Consider the following 20,157-nt stretch of genomic DNA (forward strand, 5'->3'; position numbering starts at 1 on the left):
AATTGCATGCTGGGATAGCTGCCCATAATGCAATGCTCCCAATGCCGCTGCAAGTGCCACAAAAGTGGCCTCGTCAGTGTGCTTGAAGCTGTCAGTGTGGACAGATTGCAGCGCTTTCCCTACTGCGCTCTACAAAAGCTGGTTTAACTCAAAGCGCTTTACATCTGGAAGTGTAGCCATACCCTTAGAATCATAAACTCTATTATTTCATGATCACTTTCACCCAAGCTGCCTTCCACTTTCAAATTCTCAACCAGTTCTTCCCTATTTGTCAAAATCAAATCTAGATCAGCCTATCCTTGGTAGCTTCCTCCACCTTCTGAAATAAAAAATTCTCCCTTCCCTTTGGGGAGACAGATGAATAATAAATACAGATAGTTTCTTGCATAAAATCTATCTTTGGAAATGTGTCAGACTTTCACAGGCTGTTTCAAAATAGCCAGGGAAGAACTCCAGGATCTCCAAAATGATCTCAATCTTGGGCACGTCTAAATGACAACAATAAAAGAAAAGGTGTCTCCCTATACACATTTTTTGCATGGCTGCCTATGGGCCTGCTTGGGGACACTGTTTCCATTCAGGTACATTTCTGCTCTTGTCTCTATTTGCTGCATTCTGTATTTCCTGCATTCTGTACGCACAGGACGATGTAATGCAGCATCACCAAATAATATAGAGAACTGCAACATCAGTCTCTCAAATGGGTGATCTCCCCCTAAGTCTGGTGCATTCACATTTGGTTCAGTGTTGTTGATTTTCAACTTCTTGAGCTCAGGCAGTTTGACTGCTCACATACGAGGACCTTCAGGAATCGTTGTATAACACTCCATAGAGTGGAGAGATGACAAGAGATGGCATGTGCTGAGCGTGAGGAAGGTTACCAGGGGAGAGTGGAGGTTGTATCACTTTCTTACTGTACTCATTGCATTGACAAGACCTGTACAGACCATAGGAGGCCTAATGGTGGTCTCAAGAATTTAATTATTACTGCAGAATCTTGAAGAAGTGGGGAACCACCCCACCATACTTATGCAGCCCAACTGCGCTGTACAGTTATGGAGGCAACTTCAGCAGATGTGGAGGGGGAAACCCCTCCCTAATGGGTGTCCAATTAATTCATACGCACCCCTACACAGAGGCAGAATGATTCCTGCACCCTGGTGGTTGTGGTGGAAGTAAGATATCAGCAAGGCACTGCAAATTTATAGCGCCATGATGTGTGTGATAGTGGGTTGGTTTCTTCTTTCTTCCCACAGCCTCCAAAGGAACTTAAAAAGGGATGTTCTCCCCTAACGCAGCCCTTTCAGCTGACAGCACTGAAAGGGAGCTGACAGCCAGAGGAGGTGATGAGGTGGAGAAGTAGAAGGATATTACAAAACAAAAGAAAAAGAAAAATATTTTAGAATACAGAGATCTTGGTCCCATCCTCCATACCACAGCAGGTGGCTGTGTGATACTGCAGCCCAAGTAATGGAGAGGAACCGGGATATTGGGAGCTCATTAGAGAGGCAAAAAGTTGATTTATGTGAGCTCCTCTTCCCTTCCCAAACACTTCCCCAACTTGCTTCTGTGAAGGAGTGAGATGTTCCTGCACTGACCCAACTGTTGTGGGATAAATCCCAGTTTATATGGCAGTGAGGGGTCACCCCATCCATCGCTTCTGCATAACCAGCCCTAAGGATCTGGTCCCACAGAAACAGCTGGCATCCTTTTACAAGCCTATTTTAGTGGTCATGCAGGGTATGTCTGCACTCCAAATGAAAAATGTGATTGTAGCACATGTAAGCATACCTGTGGTAGCTTTAAGCTAGCTAGAGCATGGATAACTAGATATGTTGGCATGGCCTTCAGCATGGGTTAGCAACAAGAGTACATACCCAGACTCCCTGAAGGGCTTCTACTTGGGTTTTTGGCACAGGCTTTGGCATGGTCTAGCAACCCAAGTATTTTGTTGTTTATACTTCCTGAAATTTCAGCTTTTTATGGATTAAGAAGCAATTACACTGTGTAGGTTTGGGGTCTTGCTTGGGTCTATACAGTTACAAAACTTCCCTTTGTTTTATTCTATATATCCTTTATTTTGGTGAAATTTCTAAAAATGTAAACTTACATTGCTTTTTTTAAAATTAGCCTTTGAATAAAGAACTGAGAGCCTTGAGTTAGGTGGGAGAATAACTGATTCCAGGAGTGAAAATATTTTAAGGGACTTACCGGTATGCAGGGCGGACAGGATCCTGAGCAAGGTGGGGGGATGGCTCAACCAGAAGGGGCGGGGCATGGGGTGGAAGGGGCAGGGCTGGGGCCAGACTCCCCTAGCCTGTCCTTCGGCATGGCCCAGCAGTGATTTAAAGGGCCCGGGGCTCCCAGCCACTGCCACCAGCACTACCCCAGGGCTCCAGCAGTGATTTAAAGGTCCACAACCTGGAGCCCTTTAAATTGCTGCCGAGTCCCGAGGCTCCCAGCTCCTGCTGCTACCCCAGGACTCCGGCCGTGATTTAAAGGGTGCTATGCACTGGCATGGAGGGTAAATCATAGTCAGAAAATCTGAATCTACTAGAAAGGAGGTAGACAGATACTTTCTTCTTTTTTTTTCTCCTGAATTGAGTATTTCCATCTTGAACAGTCAACACAGCAACAGACCAGCACAAGTGTGTTGCTATTGCAATCCTTCATGTGCTCTTGCCTACTTAAAAAGAATACCAGCCTAGAGGTATGCCGCTTAAGTGGCAATAGCTTGTCCCAGGCTCCAGTCCAACCAACTTATTTTTTATTTATATATAAATAAAAAGTTTGCACAGTGAGCTGTGCTAAAATTTGTGAAAGAACCCTGAGGCTCATTTATGTGAGCTGCACTCTTTGAATAAGGGCAATTTTGCATTGCAAGATCAGTCTTTGAATGCAAAATGTAAGTCCAGTTCATCTAAATAAGTCCCAATGTGTTTTTAACTAATTTAAGAACAGCTGATTGTACAAATTACTGATAGAGGGGAATCACTTTGCTCACCATGTAGCCAACTTGGGGGTTAAGGGCAGCTGACTAACAGCACACAGCAGCACAACCCTAGCGTATGGAACAGGAAGTACAGCAGAGGCTACGCCATTGGAAATACAGGGGGAGTTTAGGCTGGTCGTGGCCTGAGATCGAATTATGTTAGACCCAACACTCAAACTCTAATTAATAAACAGAGTGAAAAGAACCGCTCTGGCACCAGTCAGAGTGGGGATTGTCACTGACTCGCTAGCGTCACCTCCCCACCGGACTCAGCCTCCAGTTGTGACATTTTAAACGAATGGCCCTTTGTAAGTTAAATATTAAACGTCTGGTTTAAACAAACAGCCAGGCCCAGGATAAGCCCTGAGCCCCAGGGAGAGGCCAGATCGGACCGGTAAACAGGCGAGGGGAGTTTTGGGGAGGCCGGGCCCAGCCGGGGAATCGGAACACGGAGCAGTTACAGAATTAAACCCAACACACCAGCTGGGCCAGGCAAACTGACCCCTGCAATGAGAGGGGGGAGCCCCTCAAAACCCTTCCCCATCCCACCCCGCTGCAGGCTCAGGACGCCGGGGACACTGGGCGCTACACCCGCCCCCCACCCCACACCCCTTGGCCCGGGGGCACCCGCAGCTTGGCCCGATTCTGTACCAGGGCCGCCCGCAACTCCCATCGCTGTGGCCCGAGGACCTCCCTCCCGGCCGCCCCCGGCCGAGCGCTCGTTCACCTGCCAGCTGGAGCAGGCCGCCGAGACCCAGGAGCAGCAGCCACCGCTGCCCAGCGGAGCCCCCTGCCCACGCCATGGCCCGCGGCCGACCCAGCCCGGGGGCGGCGGTCGCTCTGCTCCGTCTGCCCCGGGCCTGAGCGCCGTGCGCCTGGATGGCAAAGGGACGTTGTTTCCCTTTTACTTTCTCTTTCTGGTATCCTTGGCCCCAAGAAGGGCGCGGTGCATGAAGCCTGGGGATGGGATCGCAGCTGGCACGCCGCATGGCGTGTACTTTGTACAACGAAACACCAGTCATTTTCTGGCTTTGCCTTTGTGTGACCCCCCACGCAAACACTAAAAGCTGGGACTTCCTTGTTTTTAAAAGCACTGACCCACCAGCTTCTACCTCCCCACCCCATCGCCCAAAGCCCTTCCCCGACAAAAGTGTAATGCGTGGCAGAAAGAGTCACCCAAAGAGAAATGAAGGAATTTTGTAGCTGCTAGGCTACTGATAGCCTCTCTCTGCGAGACGAAAAATAGTCCAAAACTAGAGAAATGGCTCAAAAAATGTGGGAGGTTGTTATGGAAAAATAATGCACCAGTTTAGTTACCATTTATTCAATACTCAAAGTACACCCACCTGCAAAAAAACCCCAAAACCCAGCACACCTGTCCATTATTCTTGAATATTAACATTCCATAGGCTCACTGGTTTGAGAAATATGTGTAAATCGGAAATTTCAACTCCATTTGGTGCGATCACCAGCAACAACATGTCCTGGGTAGTGTGAGGAGAATGGTGGTTGCACCCAGTTAGGGGGAGAAATCTGATGATTATATTCCTGTATAAGGTTTCTCTAAACAAAGCTCACTGTGGTGGTGATTATCATTTGTCCCTGATATTTACATGGCAATGATTTGTAAATAGATTAATTACTACTGTTAGTCTTAGAATTTTTACCAAAGCCAAGATGCATGGCAATTATTTAAAAATGTCCTGTTTATAATACCTATCACTTAGTGCACCCCTAGGTTGCTGGAGGAAGACAGAAGCATCAGCCCTGTAGCTAAGGGGAGGCACACATGAGAGGTCACTGCCCCCCTGGAAATCTCTTTCCCCATATCTCCTGTAGAAATAAGATGTGTTCCAGTTTTTTTCCCTCAGTTTCTGAGTTTCCTCAGATGAATGATTGTAGTCCTAAGGCCCAGAGTTGTAGTCACAATTCCAGTAGCCCACGAAGGGTGTGTTATTGACTGTGTTTCAGCTGAGTGTGGTGACTGCATTATGTTGCTGCTATAATAAAAGACACCGGTAAGAAAGCGTGTACAGAAACTGCGTCTGCAGGGAGGCATCCAAAGTATATGAAGCAGAAAGGGGGGACATAGGGCTCTGTGCTGGAGTTTCTACAACCAGACCCTGCCTACCAGTTTGGAGGGGGGAGAGGAGAGGTCAGAGTTCCTTTCGAACTGAGAGAGAGGAGAAAGGTCCTTTTGGAGTGTGTAAGAGAGCATGGATGGGCTGACTAGAACTGGAATGCTCCTGTAGCATCCAGAAGAAACCTTAGATGAGCTGTCCACTGTCTGTGACATAACTGCAGTCAAAGAGAACCCCCTAGATTGGCTGGCAACAGGATTGTGAGTACCATTTCTATTAAAGCTGAAAAGGCCTTTTGTTTTCTTGTAGGATGTATGCACAGCCTGGCGATGCTGGTGGAATGGGAGCTGCTATGGACTTTAGCAAATCTGGATTTTGCAATTGGAAAATTTTCTTAATCAAACAAGAAAACCGCTTAATCCACTTGAATGCAGTGGCTGATTGAAGAAACGCTACAGAGTTGGGGGTCTTTTGTTTTTGTTTTGATATTTCTTCATTTGTGACACTTAGGGTCTAGACACCCCAAAGGGAGTTCTGGGGTCTGAATCCCAAAGAATGTGCAATTGAATCAACTGGTTGTGTACAATATTACTGTGTTTAAATATGTCAAGCAAGGTCTCGTATGAAAACCTGTAATGTGCTGAACCAGTTGGTTATTATAAGATACGTATACAAACTGTGGTTATGAGTTTATGTATTTGTGTATATAAACCTGTGCTCATAATTTGTGCTGCAGCATTCAGCTACACCTCATTGCAGGGAGGTGAAACAATCAGACACACAGGGCCACCTCCCCAGCCAGACAAGACTCTCTCTAAGTACTCAGCATTGTACAATCCAGAAATGAGAAGGGTGGACCATGAAAATTAATGGGAAAGCATTGAAGCAACTTGAAACTGAAAAGAAAACCTTAGTCAAAAAAAAAAGGAGGGAATTCCCCCCCACACACACACACATCCTGAATAACCATGAGTCACCATGCCAAGAAAGAGAGAGAGAGTGAAATCTTTTAAAAACAGGCTCCTCGGCACCTATAAAAAATCCCGTATCATGAGGAAAGCTCCAAAACTTGATGTGAAGATCCAACATACAAAATATTTACTAAATATTTATTCAGGTTATTCATTTGGTCAATAACTGAATTATTAATTTGATTATGATATTTATTTTACCATAACTTCGTTTTAGAGTTGCCACAATTGTTGCTTTGATCTCACCCTCACAAATTGAAAGAAACAGATCCTATTTAAAAACCTTGGCAAAATACTGATAGTCCACTCAGCCACAAAAAACCTATCCCATTTGAATTTTGTTTCTTTTTCACTGTTAATAAGTCTGATAGACATGCCTGCATTTGTAAACACAGCGCTCGTAGCCTGTCTACACTAGCACTTTAAAGCGCTTAGACTTGCTGCGCTCAGGGGGGTGCTATAAAACGTAAGTGTAGACAAACCCTCAGACTCACTGCCACGGGGTGCAGCATAGACATACATTTAGTTCTCTCAGCCCTTATAGGCTATGTCTACACTTCATTGTAAATCTGGGTCAGTGGGATCCAGGCTTGTGGCCCTGGTGCTTCCAAACCCATACTTGAGCATTCACACTGCATTGTAAACCTGTATTTACAATTTCTGGACTCAGGTCTCATTGCCATGCTAACGTGTCCATACTGCACTATGCAGACTGTCTGATTTGGTTCCATGGCTTGAGCTGTGTCCATATTGCAAAATGACAGGGCTTGGATCCAAGTCACAATGGGACTCAGGCTCTGACCTATCCCTTAGCAGAACTTGGATCCAGAGTGCTTGCTGACCCAAATCAGACCGATTTGTGTGTGGACGGCATGGGGACTTGGGCTCAAACCTGAGTCAGAGCCCATGCTTAGGATATGTCTACATTGTAAAAATAAACCCTCAGCAGCGAGTCAACTGACAGGCTCTGGGGCTTGTGCTACAGGGCTAAAATTAGCCATTTGGACATTCAGACTCAGTCTGGAATTTGGGCTCCAAGACCCTCTCCAATGGCTGCATTAGGCACCTGCATTCCATGTAATTGCAGGGGACCACCTGACATGGTGACTCAACTTACTTGTCCATGGTGACAAATACAGCTACAGTGGAGCCAGAACCTGTCCTACCTGTGCAGAGGATGCCAGTTTTGTTGAGAAAAATGGTGTGCTCCAAACACTGTGACCTCACACATACAATACATGGGAGGCCACGCTGTTCAGAGGATGCCATTTTGCTCAGCAAAATGGCGTCCTCCAGAGAGGTAGGGGCCCCGGAATTGAACTTTGCACGAAGCCCCCATGGAACAAACGCTGCCCCCTCGGCCAGAGCCCAGGCTCCAGCCACAGCCCAAACACCTGCGCTGCTATTTTTAGACCCATAGCACAAGCCCTAAGAGCCCGAGTCAGTTGGCCCTGGCTCTGAGACTTACTGTCATGAGTCTGTTTTCACAGTGTATAGGTACCCATAAGGTGCAGGGTAAACATACCATTTGACATCCAGGAGTTCATCAAGCTCTCACCTAGCCTCATTAGTCCCCACCCCACCTTCTCAGGTTGGGAGGCAACAGATTATGGCACAGGCAGGGCTGGTCCCAATGCCCTTTACAGAGGCAATCACCACGTGGTAATATCCCATCACATAGAAAATTGAGATTAACATATCCCTAAACAAAAAGCTTATGACTATGATTTGTACACTTGTTAAAATGTCAGAAATAACCCATTCTAAAACATTAGAAACGCTACTTATTCTTATAATGTTGTTTGCTGCAGGCCCAGCATAGTGCTATTCCCAGATCAGCCCAGAGCCAAGGCTTTCTAGAGAGAACCATGGGAATTGTAGGCTGTAGCAAGGCATTCTGGGAAGGAGTGCCTGGAAAGGAGCCTTTCCTCAGAGCAGTAAGAGACAGCAGGCTTGTCTCATGGGTTTCTCCAGGTTGGACTCTAAAAGCTTGGGCCACAACTAAAGGTGTGTCAGAGATAGTGTGTGCCAAAAGAGAGGAGAATAGGGCTGGTGGGTCTTATTTTTGTTTGTGGACTGGAGGGGCTTTGTTTGGCAAGTGCTTTTGAGATGAAGAAGGTGCCTTGTGGACTGAAGCAGGGCTTGTGGAAAGCCGAGGGTTAGCATCTGCTTCCTTTCAGGGTTCAGGGTTTCCAGCACAGAGAGGTGGCTCGATTTGCTGGATTCTTGTGACCAGGCTGGCTGTTTGTTATTGGAACTTTGCTACCTCAGAAGGGTGAAGCTCAGTTTGATTTAAGGGCTAAACCACTGCTACAGAAAATGGAAACTGAGGCAGGAGCTGCATCACCAGAGGCGGAGGTAAGAGCTCTGTAACAATACTGTTACATATTTACATATTTTAGACATATAAAGACCCTCACTGTTACTATCCAGACTGCAATCTAAGTGAACGTTGAAGAGAATGTAAATGTATTTCCAAGTGTCCAAAGAATTTTCACATTGACTTCAATATTTGTGCAGCACTAAATGTTTTACAGTGAGAAGACAAAGTCCTTGCTCGGAAACACTTTCAGTAAAAATAACAAATGTGCACCCTGAGGAAAAAATTAACCTAGAAATATTATAGTGTGGAAACAAAAGAAAATGCTCCTTTTTGAAAAATACAAACTGCTTTAAAAATTGCTGATTAAATTCCTTTTGTGAAATTCAGCTTATTTTCAATGTTATTTTCCAACCCTCTGTTTTACTGCAGCTGGGCAGCTATCATAAATCTGCATGTTTCTTCTTGGTATAGGCAGAAACCATATATATATATACCCTTGTAAACATTCTCTCTCTACTACCTGTCATTGTTATAGTTTGTGTTTTACAGTAATTTAATATAGTCAAATTGCAAATGACCTGAAAAGTCACTGTCTTCCATTTCTTGGTGTATAAATTACATTTGTATATGTTTTTAAGTGAGAATGTTGGATGATGTGTTGTATGGAGAAGAGAGAGGTGTTTTGGGCCCAGGAGAGACAGAGTTGTTTCAAAACCCTTCTTCACTTATGCAGCATTAAACAATTAATTGTGGTTCTGGGTTTGCATCTGTTACTGCAGACAAACTCCCATTGCAACATCCAGCTAATAAATACATTTTAATAGCTTATTAATTGCACATGTTAAAGCATTTGAAACTTAAAAAGTAACACTTGAATTTTAACAACCTCCCTTATTTCTTTTATGTTTGCTGTACGGTGTCTTTTATATTATTATTTATGTTGCTAGGACCCTCAGTCATGGACCAGGAGCCCATTGTGCTAGGCACTGTACAAACACAACAAAAAGAGAAATCTCTCGCTAGTCTATTGAGATTATACTAAATTTCTTAAAAAAGGGGGAAGAATCCATTATAAATACCCCAGAACTGTTGAGGTCTGTTCCTTTTCAGACAAAAACAAGAGACATTTGAGGAAAGCAAAAGACAGAAATTGCAGCTTTTGTTCGTGTCTTTCCCACCTGCAAATTAGCTGATAGGAAGTTACAGGCACAACACAATCTTATTGTGACCTGCAAACTCTTCTGTGTATGTTAAGGTGTTGATTTTACCTTGCCTTTTCTTATTGCAGCAGTGTTGCAAAATCAAATGCCTTGTGTACTTAAGCCAAACTTTTAAGACAGAAAGCAAAAAAAGAGAAAGGAAAGAGACAAAATAAGGAAAAATGACACAACAGGGTGGCTGGGAAGGATAATAGTAACTCCAACCATCCATCTGGGTGCAGCTGAACCTAATGCAGATAGTGGTATTAGCTGGTGTGCTCTTGTTCAGTCAGGACTCGGGCTAGTCAAAGAGTTTGTGTTTAAACTGTTCGTTAATGGAAAACTGGGTGTTTGACAAAACATTTTTCAGAGAAAGTCTTTGCTTTCTGTGGGAAAACTTAGGTTTTATTTATTTATAAATATATTGTCAAAAGAACATCTGAAAATCCAAATATTTTAGCAAAAAACCAAAATTTCTGGATTCTGAAATGCCATCTTGTAGTTCAGGTGCTTTGTGTTCCCATTTTTCTCTCTGAGTCAAGTTCTCCAGCCATACTTAAATTCCCATTATACACTGCTGCCATGAGAGTACCATGGTGCACTGCCTCCCCTCACCAGTGTAGTCCAACCAGTGGGCCTTGCCTATAGAGCAGCATGAGGCACCCGAACTGCAGCTCCCATAAAGCACTCTAGCAGCATTTCAGGATTGAAAAATTTGGCCAAATCCCAAATATTTCAATTCTGGATTTTGGCCCAATATTTCATTTTTTTGACAAAAACAAGATAGGGTTTTTTGGCCAACATTTTCCAGCAAAAGGCAGTGGGGAGGGAGGGAGAGGAATTCCAACCAGCTTTATTTGGGACCTCTGTCAGGATGAGGACCATGGAGGTCCAACAAATGGTAGATTCCTGGATCCCAGCTGAGATATGAACTTGGGATTTCTGCTGCCACCCTCCACGGGTGTATCAAATTTCTTTCCCTACTTTATCTCTGTCTGGGTCTGGATTTTGGGCAGAGGTTCAGGTCATTTTTTACTATATCTGAACCAGTTTTCCCATCACTAATTGTCCAGCATGTGTATGCTGTCTCATAATAACTGTCACTCTGGTTAGAAGTTTAAAAGGAACAGAATAACTGTTTGTTAAACCCTAGAAAGTCAGAGATAGAATTGCTGTTTGATGTCCACCTTCCTTGCTTTATGTATCATCCAAGCTTTAAAATGTATGTTTCTTCTAGTGGTCCATCTTCAGTATCAGCCTCACATTGGGCCTTACATTCTTTGTTCTGTTCTTTGGCTTTAAAGAGGAAATAAAACCACCCTCATACTCAGCATTTTCTATTCCTTCATCAATGGGATATTTTCCCTTAAACCAGGAAACGCAGGTGTCACCTGTATTCCTTCCACATATAAAACAGTGAAGTGTCCCATCCTCACCAGCCTTTAAGTTGCTGCTGTCTTCAGGGTGTTAGCTGTCTCTTGACTAGAGGGGCTATGGCAGTGATTCTCAACCTATTTACCATTGTGGGCCGCATCCAATACTACCCATATGGCCCTGAGGATGTCATATGGGCTGCAGGTTGAGAACCACTGGGCTAGGGCCTAAAAAAAAGATTATAAATAAACCTACACAATGATAAGGCCTCAGAAGCAGGGACCTTCATATTTGCTGAATGTTAGGATATGTTTTGCTGCTCAAGTTGTAATTTTTACATAGTCATATTTTTTTCTGTTCACATGTGACTGTTGCCTTTTAAGCTTACATAAATACACAGGGGTTTAGGTCCCCAAAGCCCATATCTCATGGATGTGCTGGAGTCTGGGTCCATTCATGAGGAAGCCTTGTCCGGTCACGTTCCTTCTCTGGTCCCTGTGGGCCTCTCCAGCTGCCCTGCCTGCCATGGACCCCAAAATCCCCCACTGCTACCTTCAAGGGGTTTCCAAAGTGTCAAGAGGCCTGATACAAAGTATTACTGATCAGTGTTAATTTTTGTGTTAGTTCTCAATACATTGATCTGATAGTGTAACAAGGCACAGCCTCTCCAATCATGCCCCTTCCAAGCAAATGAATCCCTGATCCCACAGAGAGACCTTCAAGGGCATGGAAGAGGGAATGATTGCCCTCTCTCACTTCTCCGAGTAGGCTTTCCATCCCTGTGTCTGAAGAGGAAATGGGAGTGAGTAGGGCCATTGCTTTGAGATGGGGGCTCTGCAGATTATCTCAGTTTTAGGTATAATACTTGTTGATGGCTTTGTGTGGTTCTGATTTAAAGTTAGCAGGGCTGTCCTTACCCATATGCAAACTATGCAGCTATGTAGGGTACCAGGAAATTTGAGGCACCAAATTGCCCCAAATTTCCTGGTGCCCTATGCAGCGACATGCTGCTCCAGTGGCCAGCCCAATCCCCCGGCTACCTGAGCCGTACAGGAAAGCTGCTCCTGCCCATGCTCCGCCCCTGCCCCCACTCTACCCCTCCCCCTGAGCTATGTCCCGGGGGAATGCACTGGGGTCGGGCGTGCCCTGCAGTCACCGGGCAGCGGGAAATGGAGCAATCTGGCCCCAGCCCGCTCCGCTCTGCCAGCTCCCAGCCGCACCCCCGGTGAGTGCTGGGGGGCTGTTCCCTCCACCCCCCCAAATCCCAAGGCTGGGAGCCAGGGGAGGGGAGCAGAGCAGAGCGGGCTGGGGCCAGGTCACTCCACTTCCCGCCACCCTGTGAGTGCGGGCTCGGGCCTGCCCTGCAATCACCAGGCAGCAGGAAGTGGAGCGACCCAGCCTCAACCCGTTCTGCTCCACCGGCTTCTGCTGGGGGGCGGTTACCCTCTGCCCTGTTCCTGCCCCCCCCTGCAGAGGCCTGGGGCTGCCTCCCCCCCACCCACCAGCGGAGGCCTGGGGCTGCGTAGGTCAACAAAAGGTCTAGGGACAGCCCTGACAGAGTAGGTATTCGTTCATAGCTAGTTGTGAAATCTTTAAATGGGAAAGTAAATACCATTTTACCTGTAATATTAAGTATACATTTGTAATGGGGTAATTAACATATCAATGAGAGAGCACACAATGTAAAATTTGTACTACTCCATGGCATCCTTATCAGTATGTTCTCCTCCCCTGTTAGTCAATACAGCTCTGTGATTTCACTTTCAGAGCACATCTGACTGCAGCATACAAATAACTTGCTGTTTCATTTATCTTCTGAAACCTTTTAAACAACCCAGTTTTTAGCAGGAATATTTTGAGGTGTCACCTCTCAATTTTAGTGATTAAAAATATAACCTGACAAGCCCTTGTCTCTGCAAAGCTTTGGGATCTGTACTATAAGAAAGTGAAGATAGCTAATTCAGGACATAGCACTGAGAGCAGAAGGTGGACTAGGGTTTGGAACTGAACTTCCCAATGTAGTAAAACCTACCTTCATACTTGTATATAGATTCAAATATATTTAGTGCCAGATTCTGAGACCTTCTCTCATGTTAAGTAGTGTCTTACTCCACAAGCAGCATTGTTGAAATCAATGGGAATATTCAGAGAGCAAGGTACTACTCAACACGAGAAAGGGAAGTAGAATCTGATTTTAGGAATTAGCCAGTTCAGCTCACCTCTGAGTTTCAATTCAAAGGCTTTCTCTGTACAGGACTGACCTATCCCCAAAGGAAACATACATAGCACTTTCAAAAGACAACACTGGAAGCTTACGTTCATTACTCTGCTAGATACTAAAAACCATGGACTGAACAGAGACATTGGATTTATGGCTTACTACAACAATCTGTAACCCAGTAACCTCTTCTTTTTGTCCTATGACTGCAGAGTTGTGAAGGGGACACTCTACCTTGAATGTCCCTTATAATATGTGCTAACTACTTATGCTAAACAATCTGTTCCACCTTTCATCTTGGCTGGGGGCACCTTTCCCAGCCCTGAAGAAGAGCTCTGAGTGGCTGGAAAGCTTGTCTCTCTCACCAACAGAAGTTGAAGTTATTTTTTCACCCGCCTTGTCTCTCAAATGTAATGCAAGCTGTCTTACTCAGCAGGACCTCTCCCACATGTGCCATTATTTCCTTAGGTTGCATCTCAATTTTTCCCCCATAGTCTTGGCACTAAGTATAGTTTAGTTTCTGTCTTACTGTTTTAAGTGAAGACTGGATATACAGGGACTCTATGTGTAAGACTAATTTGACTAATAAATCAAAAAACTGCGCCAAAGACATTGCTACTGCCAGGTTCAAAAGCCATCCTATATCCTTCCACGCCTGGCCACTCCAACTCCCAGTGGAAAGCCCAGACCAGGTGGCAATGGGGCCACATAAAGAACCTGCAGAAAGTTTTGCTCTTGGTAAAAGCTAAAACGTTTTCCCCAGCCTCTTACTATACTTGCAAATGCAATACCCAGAAAAAAACAGTTATCCAGTATCTCAGGCTCCTGCACACGGGGAAGAGACTAAGCTTTTAGGCCCGGCCTGGGGCCCTCTTGATTAGCCCACAAAGACAACCCATGTGGGAGCATGACAGGTGACCCCAAAGCACCTAGCACTGCCAAAAAGTCACTGCTACGAATCAGGAGGAGAGAAAGCCTTAGTGATCACCCCTTTGTCATCCACTCCAGTTTCATAGGCACAATTTGGTAAAAAGGAAACACCAGATGTCTTGCTTTGAGTTGTTTCAATTTAATCCAGTTAAAATCTAATCTATACAAAGGATGTGGGGGACATTTTTTTTTCTACAAATATTGCACCGGAGGATATGAATTTTTACAACATTGACCAACCTACCCCTTTCCCTGCCTCCCATGCCCAACAATAAAATAAAATAAATGTGAAATTCAATGTTTACATCTTTTAGAGCAGTGGTTCCCAGACTTGTTCCGCCACTTGTGCGGGGAAAGCCCTTGGTGGGCCGTGCTGGTTTGTTTACCTGCTGTGTCCACAGGTTCGGCCGATCGCGGCTCCCAGTGGCCGCGGTTCGCTTCTCCAGGCCAATGGGAGCCGCTGGAAGCAGCGGCCAGTACGTCCCTCGGCCAGCGAACCTGCGGATGCGGCAGGTAAACAATCCGGCGCGGCCCGCCAGGGGCTTTCCCTGCACGAGGGGCAGAACAAGTTTAGGAACCACTGTGATAAAGTAATGGAATGTGTGTCAAAACCAAGTTACATTAAATTTTCTTTTAATGGCCTTTAAGACAAAATAAAACCAAGTAAGCCTGAAAGTAGTGGTATCCATGACACTTCAGTCCCTGGTACAGCTTGGAAAATCTAGTAAGATGCCCATTATCACTTTCTGTTCCCTCATTTAGCTATAAACATCATTTTTATTCATACTTATGACCTTGAGAGGCTTCTGAGAAATCAGTACCATAGTAACAAAATCTTCAGCTGAGATGCATGCCTGAAGTGGGCAATACTGGTTAGTCTTTCCATGCATGAGAAAGGAAACAGCAGAAATGAAAGTAACATGCTATAAGTAATTAAAGCGACAAACACTGCATTTATAAGCATTATTTTAAGCACCCTGCACATCATCATCTTAAGGCAGAGGGTTCCTGAAGAGGGAGAACCCATAGCGATGCATTTTTTTTTTTATCCTGCTTTTACAAAAAAGACTTCAGTGAATTTAGTACTGGAGAAAGGTGCCAGATTGAGAGCTCTGGTGACTCCTAGAACAGGTGCTGCATGGGCAGCAGCAGGACAAGCTTTCCCAGGTGCCCTGCTAATATGTCAAACTCTGACCTGAAGACTAAACTTTTGAGAGTAAGTTCAGTCTCCATGTCCATTCACTCCTTGACCTCTTTGCAGACAGCAAAGAAGGGAACCATTTAAGGTGGGCTTTTGTGCAACGTAGACAATTGTCCACTAGCAAGTTGGTTAATGTCACGAACATTTTAGGCCAGACAGGTTTGAGAGTGGTGGCAGCCGTGTTAGTCTGTATCAGCAAAAACAACAAGGAGTCCTTATGGCACCTTAGAGACTAAAAAATTAGGCCAGACAGTTATCAGTAGGTGACCTTTGACTAGAGCTGGATTTGATCCAATAATCCAAAGTCTGCCTGTTCCTTGTAAAAACGAGCTATATCTCATTTTAAAAAAAATCTATTTAAAGAGGTTAAATTGATAATATTGTATGAAAAGAAAACAGACAATGAGAACAGACCCACAGAAGTTGATCTGACAGTGTGCACTTCTTTCCTGGGAGCTCACCCTACTGGCTGGCATAGAGTGATGCAGCTGCAGTATAAAACTGTTGAGAGATTTTTGCATACAGAAAAATGGTGACCCACAACGAAGTGACAAAGGAACACCTTGGCTTCCCCTGCATCAGGGCGGTCACAATAGCTGTGGCAGTCACAAAGGTAAGGAAGAGCCTACGTTCAGCACCTAGATACCACAATACTTTATTAATACCTCAGTGTTTGAGGGCTTGGAATAAATAATTGACTATAAACCTACATAATGCCCATCTTCCCATAAAGCACAAAAATAAGACAGATTATTATCAATCAGAACAAAACTAAATAGATGTGCTTAGAATAGGCTGTGATCAGTGGTGTAGAGTTGGGCCATTCTACCCTTAAACGGGGCGGGGTGGGGGGGAGGAATCTAATGTTTGACTAAAGCAGTTACTAAGCTTGGAGCATGTGTCTCATGGGGTGCAGATGTGATTTGTGGCAAATGCAGTTTTATTTTGCATTTAAAGATCTGTACTGCATTATATGTAATACTGAATTATTGGGGATTGAAAACAACTTTGATGGCAAAAAGAAAAGGAGGACTTGTGGCACCTTAGAGACTAACAAATTTATTTGAGCATAAGCTTTCGTGAGCTACAGCTCACTTCATCGGATACGGCTGGAAGGATAAATTACTGAGAAAACTTTGATGTCAGAGACTTAACACAGAGAGAAGCTATTATTTATATTGCAGTAGTGCCTAGGGACCTCACACAAGGATTACAATTCCTTCATTCTGGGTGTTATGCAAATTTATGGCTGGACCAGCCTTCTCGCGGTAAAACCCATGTGGAGGAGGGAGCAAATCTCCCCAAGTTTCTCCTCATGGACTCCTCTTGAGCAGTGTGGCTGAACTCCCATCTCCCAAGAATCAGCTTACAAACCCAACACCAGGGCCATTCATTGGAGAAGGCCCTGTGCTACATCTGGGTTCCCAGTGCTGCCTCCTTGTGTCCTGCCATGCTAGTATGACTCTACTGGACCTGGCTACAACTGCCCCGAACCTCCTTTATGGGGGGATTCCTAGCAAGGGATTGGAACTGCAGAAAAGTAATCTGATCTGTGGACAAATAAATAAATCAAACTGATGTAAAAGTAACAAGGAAAGACCAAGGACCTGTTAATCTGAAGAAAGGTTTAAAATGTTATACATCTTGAGCAAACCACAAAAGAGGTTCGGGGGGGAAGAAACCTACCACTGCTTGAAGAGTGTCAATGCCAAGGAGGAAAGGAACTGTGGCCTACATACAATTAACAAGATGAAATGGAGAAAAAAATCAAAACTGATCATCAGGAAAATTATCCTGACAAGCAAGCTCTATTAGACCTTGTGGAATTGTTTCCCAAGGAAGAACGTAAGTCCTTTAAAACTAGATTGGAGAAAGGGAATATGCTCCATCCTGCATGAAGAAGTCTGCATTAGCTATTCTCTAATCTCTAATGTCTAAGATGCTACAAAACAAATGTCTTGAAGTTCTTCTGTGGAAAAAAAAATACTGCTTGAACTACTTTGCAAATACCCATCTTTCTCTAGTTACCATGACACATGCTGGCATACATCTCTCCAGAACAGAGGCTTACTTTTATTTATTTAAAAGCTGACCCATTCCACATACTGTCATTTTTGGCAGGCAGCTATAGAATGGGAAGGGATCTGAATGATCCCGATTGGAGGGAGGGATATGTTTATATAAAAAGTCAGAACCAGTTTTCTGCAAAGGGAAAACATTAATGTTAAAGGAATTGGGTTTGGACTTCAAGATACTTCCTTTAGGTCTGAAATACGAAATGGATCTTTTTCTACATCTTGGCAACATTCACAGGTAAATCAAATAATTTCTTGTAAAAGCTTGGGTTAGCTTGAAGAAACCAGCTTGGTACCAATACCAAAACTATACAGTCATGACATGTGCCTGTTTCAGGGAATTTCATAAAATTATATCGATTGTTGTAAAACGAATGAGCATTAACAATGGGAAACCAGAGAGACTCTAGCAGTCAGAATGTCTTGTCTGAAAAAAGCTGTTTGAAACATACTGTGGATTTTGAGCGGACGGTTTTACCACAGGAAGTAGGATAATATGCACAGAAAAAGACAGTCCTTTTTCTATTTCTCACAATATTTTTTCATCAACCGAAGAAAACCCTCGTTTTAATAGCATGCAAAATGTTGAGAGCAGCTAGAAGATAATGAAAGAAAGAGGGACAAGAATATAGTCTTAACAGCCACTCTGCAAGATGAGCACTCAGCTGCTACACTGGATTCATCTTAACAATGAGGATGGTTCAGATCAACACACCATAAGTACAGTATTCCGTTTTGAAGGCTTACAGCGAAGTTCATAGCTATCTGTAAACGTGAAAAGTATTCACTGTTCTAAAATTCTTTCCTGCAGTTACATTTTTAAAAGTGCTGATTTCTTGAAATTAATCAGAGCAGGTTTGTTTTTATTTGGTCTCAAAGGAGAAAAGCATTGGCAGTACTGGAAACTGAAGACCTCCATTCCTGGGCCTAGTTTCCCCAAATTCTGCAGTTTAGTGCTTCTGGAAAGTGTTTCTATATGAAACAGGATTAGCTGGATCTCTAGTCCTGTTATCTGCTTCTCTAGAAAGTGAATTCCTGATTAATGCCTAACTATTGGTCATAAGGACTTCTGTGCTCCAGGGACTGAGCTGTTGGAGATTTGTTTACAGAAAGTGGAGAGATGCTGCTTTTTTGTTATTTCTTCCATTCCTCCCCTCCAACCTCCCACGCAACTTTTAACCTGCAATTGATCTGCCTGTTATCTTTCTCACTGATGCACAGAAGATTAAACTAATCTAATTTAAACATCAGTTGGGTTTGAATTGTAAAGTTGTAACATTCCCAATGACTTCACTTTCTTCACTTGCTTGTGGGCAGTTCATATTTCACTCTGTTTCTGTTTAAGTCCCCAACCCCAACTCCCAAAATAATAAAGACGGTATAAAGTTGAGGCACAAGTGGTTAAGGGTGAATTTGAACATGGTCACTTCCAGCGGCTGTTTCTTGAACTGGTATGTGCCCTGGCGGTAAAGGCTGATCACCTGCAAGATGGTTTTGTGCATTTCCGACTTGGTGTTCCCCAGCTGTAAAACAAAATAAGAAACAGTGTCAATCTCTTAAGCAAACTGATCCCAAACTAGAGAAGTCCCTGAAAGAAAATGACAAGGTTCCAATGTGGGTGTAGCTACAATGTGCTTATTGTAAATAAAATGGTCCAGATTTTGCTAACGTGACCATCAGGTTCCATAACAGTATTAAGTGTTAGATTATAGGTCAGTTTAGCAGTTGCTTCATTCTCAGTAGTGGGGGGGGAGGTTTTGATCTTTCCTCTTTTCCCCTGCTGGCCCAACAGTGGGATTGATGGGTTCAGGAATTGGGTATGTACACATGTGTGCGTACGCGCGCGCACACACACGCACGTAAATTAGAAGCAGAAACTTTTAAAGAGTGAAGGGTAAGGGGAGCTCCTAGAGCAAACTCAGCCCAATAAAGAGAGAGGCTTTTTTTTATTTAAAACAATATAGAAGTTTACTATAGAGCAGAGAGATTATATTAGAAAAATCTGAATTTACTAAACACAGGGTCCAGTATCTCCAAAATTGTGTTTTACCTTAATTTAATCTAGGTTAAATCTTCTGTACCAGCGCTTAGCAGCTCAAGGGAATGCCTAGTTCTAGTTACCAACAAAGGGCACCAATTCTGATCATAGCTACAAAGTGCATATTGTTAGGTATCTTGCAAAACCATGCATAGTGAATAACTGGACAAGGCGGAGGTCACAAATGCACCCAACTCTTTCTTCACTTGATGGAAATCAGATTTGTTTAAAATGTCATTTCTGATGTAGGCATCCAACATTAAAATGTTAATGTCTCCATAGAAATGTTTTCTGTCACATGCCTTGACATTTCATAGCAGTTGCATGAAATAGAACACAATCCACAATAGGAAAAGAACAGGTTAAAGACTCTTTGTATAAGTATTTAAGTTAGCAGGGCCTGATGAAGGACCTAGATGAAGCAACCTTAGAACGGATAGTGATTATCTTGGAGAACTCATGGAGGACTGATAAGATCCCAGAGGACTGATGAAATTCAGACTAATATCTATCTTTATGAAAGGGAACAAAAGAGGACCTGGGGAATTACAGACCAGGCAATTCATGGAATGATACTGGAACAAATTATTTAACAGTAAATTTGTAAGGACCCAGAGGATAACAGGGTTATACAGAATATCCAACATGGATTTGTCAAGAACAAATCATGCTGAACCAACCTAATTTCTTCCTTGACAGGGTGACTGGCCCAGTGGATGGTGGGGAAGCTGTCGATGTGATAGGTCTTGATTTTA

At 43.9% G+C, this 20,157-nt stretch overlaps 2 protein-coding genes and 1 long non-coding RNA gene across 4 annotated transcripts in view; 1 reads left to right on the forward strand and 2 right to left on the reverse strand.

Annotated features, from left to right (window-relative positions):
* LOC102945256 overlaps nucleotides 1–4,012 on the reverse strand; it is a 33,886-nt gene extending 29,874 nt beyond the window's left edge. Inside the window, exon 1 of one of the 2 annotated variants that reach the window (XM_037899709.2) lies at nucleotides 3,720–4,012. In XM_037899709.2, coding sequence (XP_037755637.2) covers nucleotides 3,720–3,981 — 262 coding nt within the window. In that variant the 5' untranslated portion in view covers nucleotides 3,982–4,012. The remainder of the gene's footprint in view (nucleotides 1–3,719) is intronic. The other variant, XM_043548876.1, reaches the window with a different exon arrangement.
* On the forward strand, nucleotides 3,120–5,754 carry LOC119566400. The gene is made up of 2 exons (XR_005225430.1): nucleotides 3,120–3,300; nucleotides 5,383–5,754. It is a non-coding gene; the product is annotated as an uncharacterized LOC119566400 (long non-coding RNA).
* Nucleotides 5,755–14,211: 8,457 nt separating this feature from the next.
* NUCB2 (nucleobindin 2) overlaps nucleotides 14,212–20,157 on the reverse strand; it is a 48,839-nt gene continuing 42,893 nt past the window's right edge. Inside the window, exon 13 of the mRNA XM_037899710.2 lies at nucleotides 14,212–18,887. Within this exon, the coding sequence (XP_037755638.1) occupies nucleotides 18,766–18,887 (122 nt within the window). The 3' untranslated portion in view covers nucleotides 14,212–18,765. The remainder of the gene's footprint in view (nucleotides 18,888–20,157) is intronic.

The sequence above is a fragment of the Chelonia mydas genome, chromosome 6 (genome assembly GCF_015237465.2).
Source record: "Chelonia mydas isolate rCheMyd1 chromosome 6, rCheMyd1.pri.v2, whole genome shotgun sequence".
Lineage (NCBI taxonomy): Eukaryota > Metazoa > Chordata > Testudines > Cheloniidae > Chelonia > Chelonia mydas.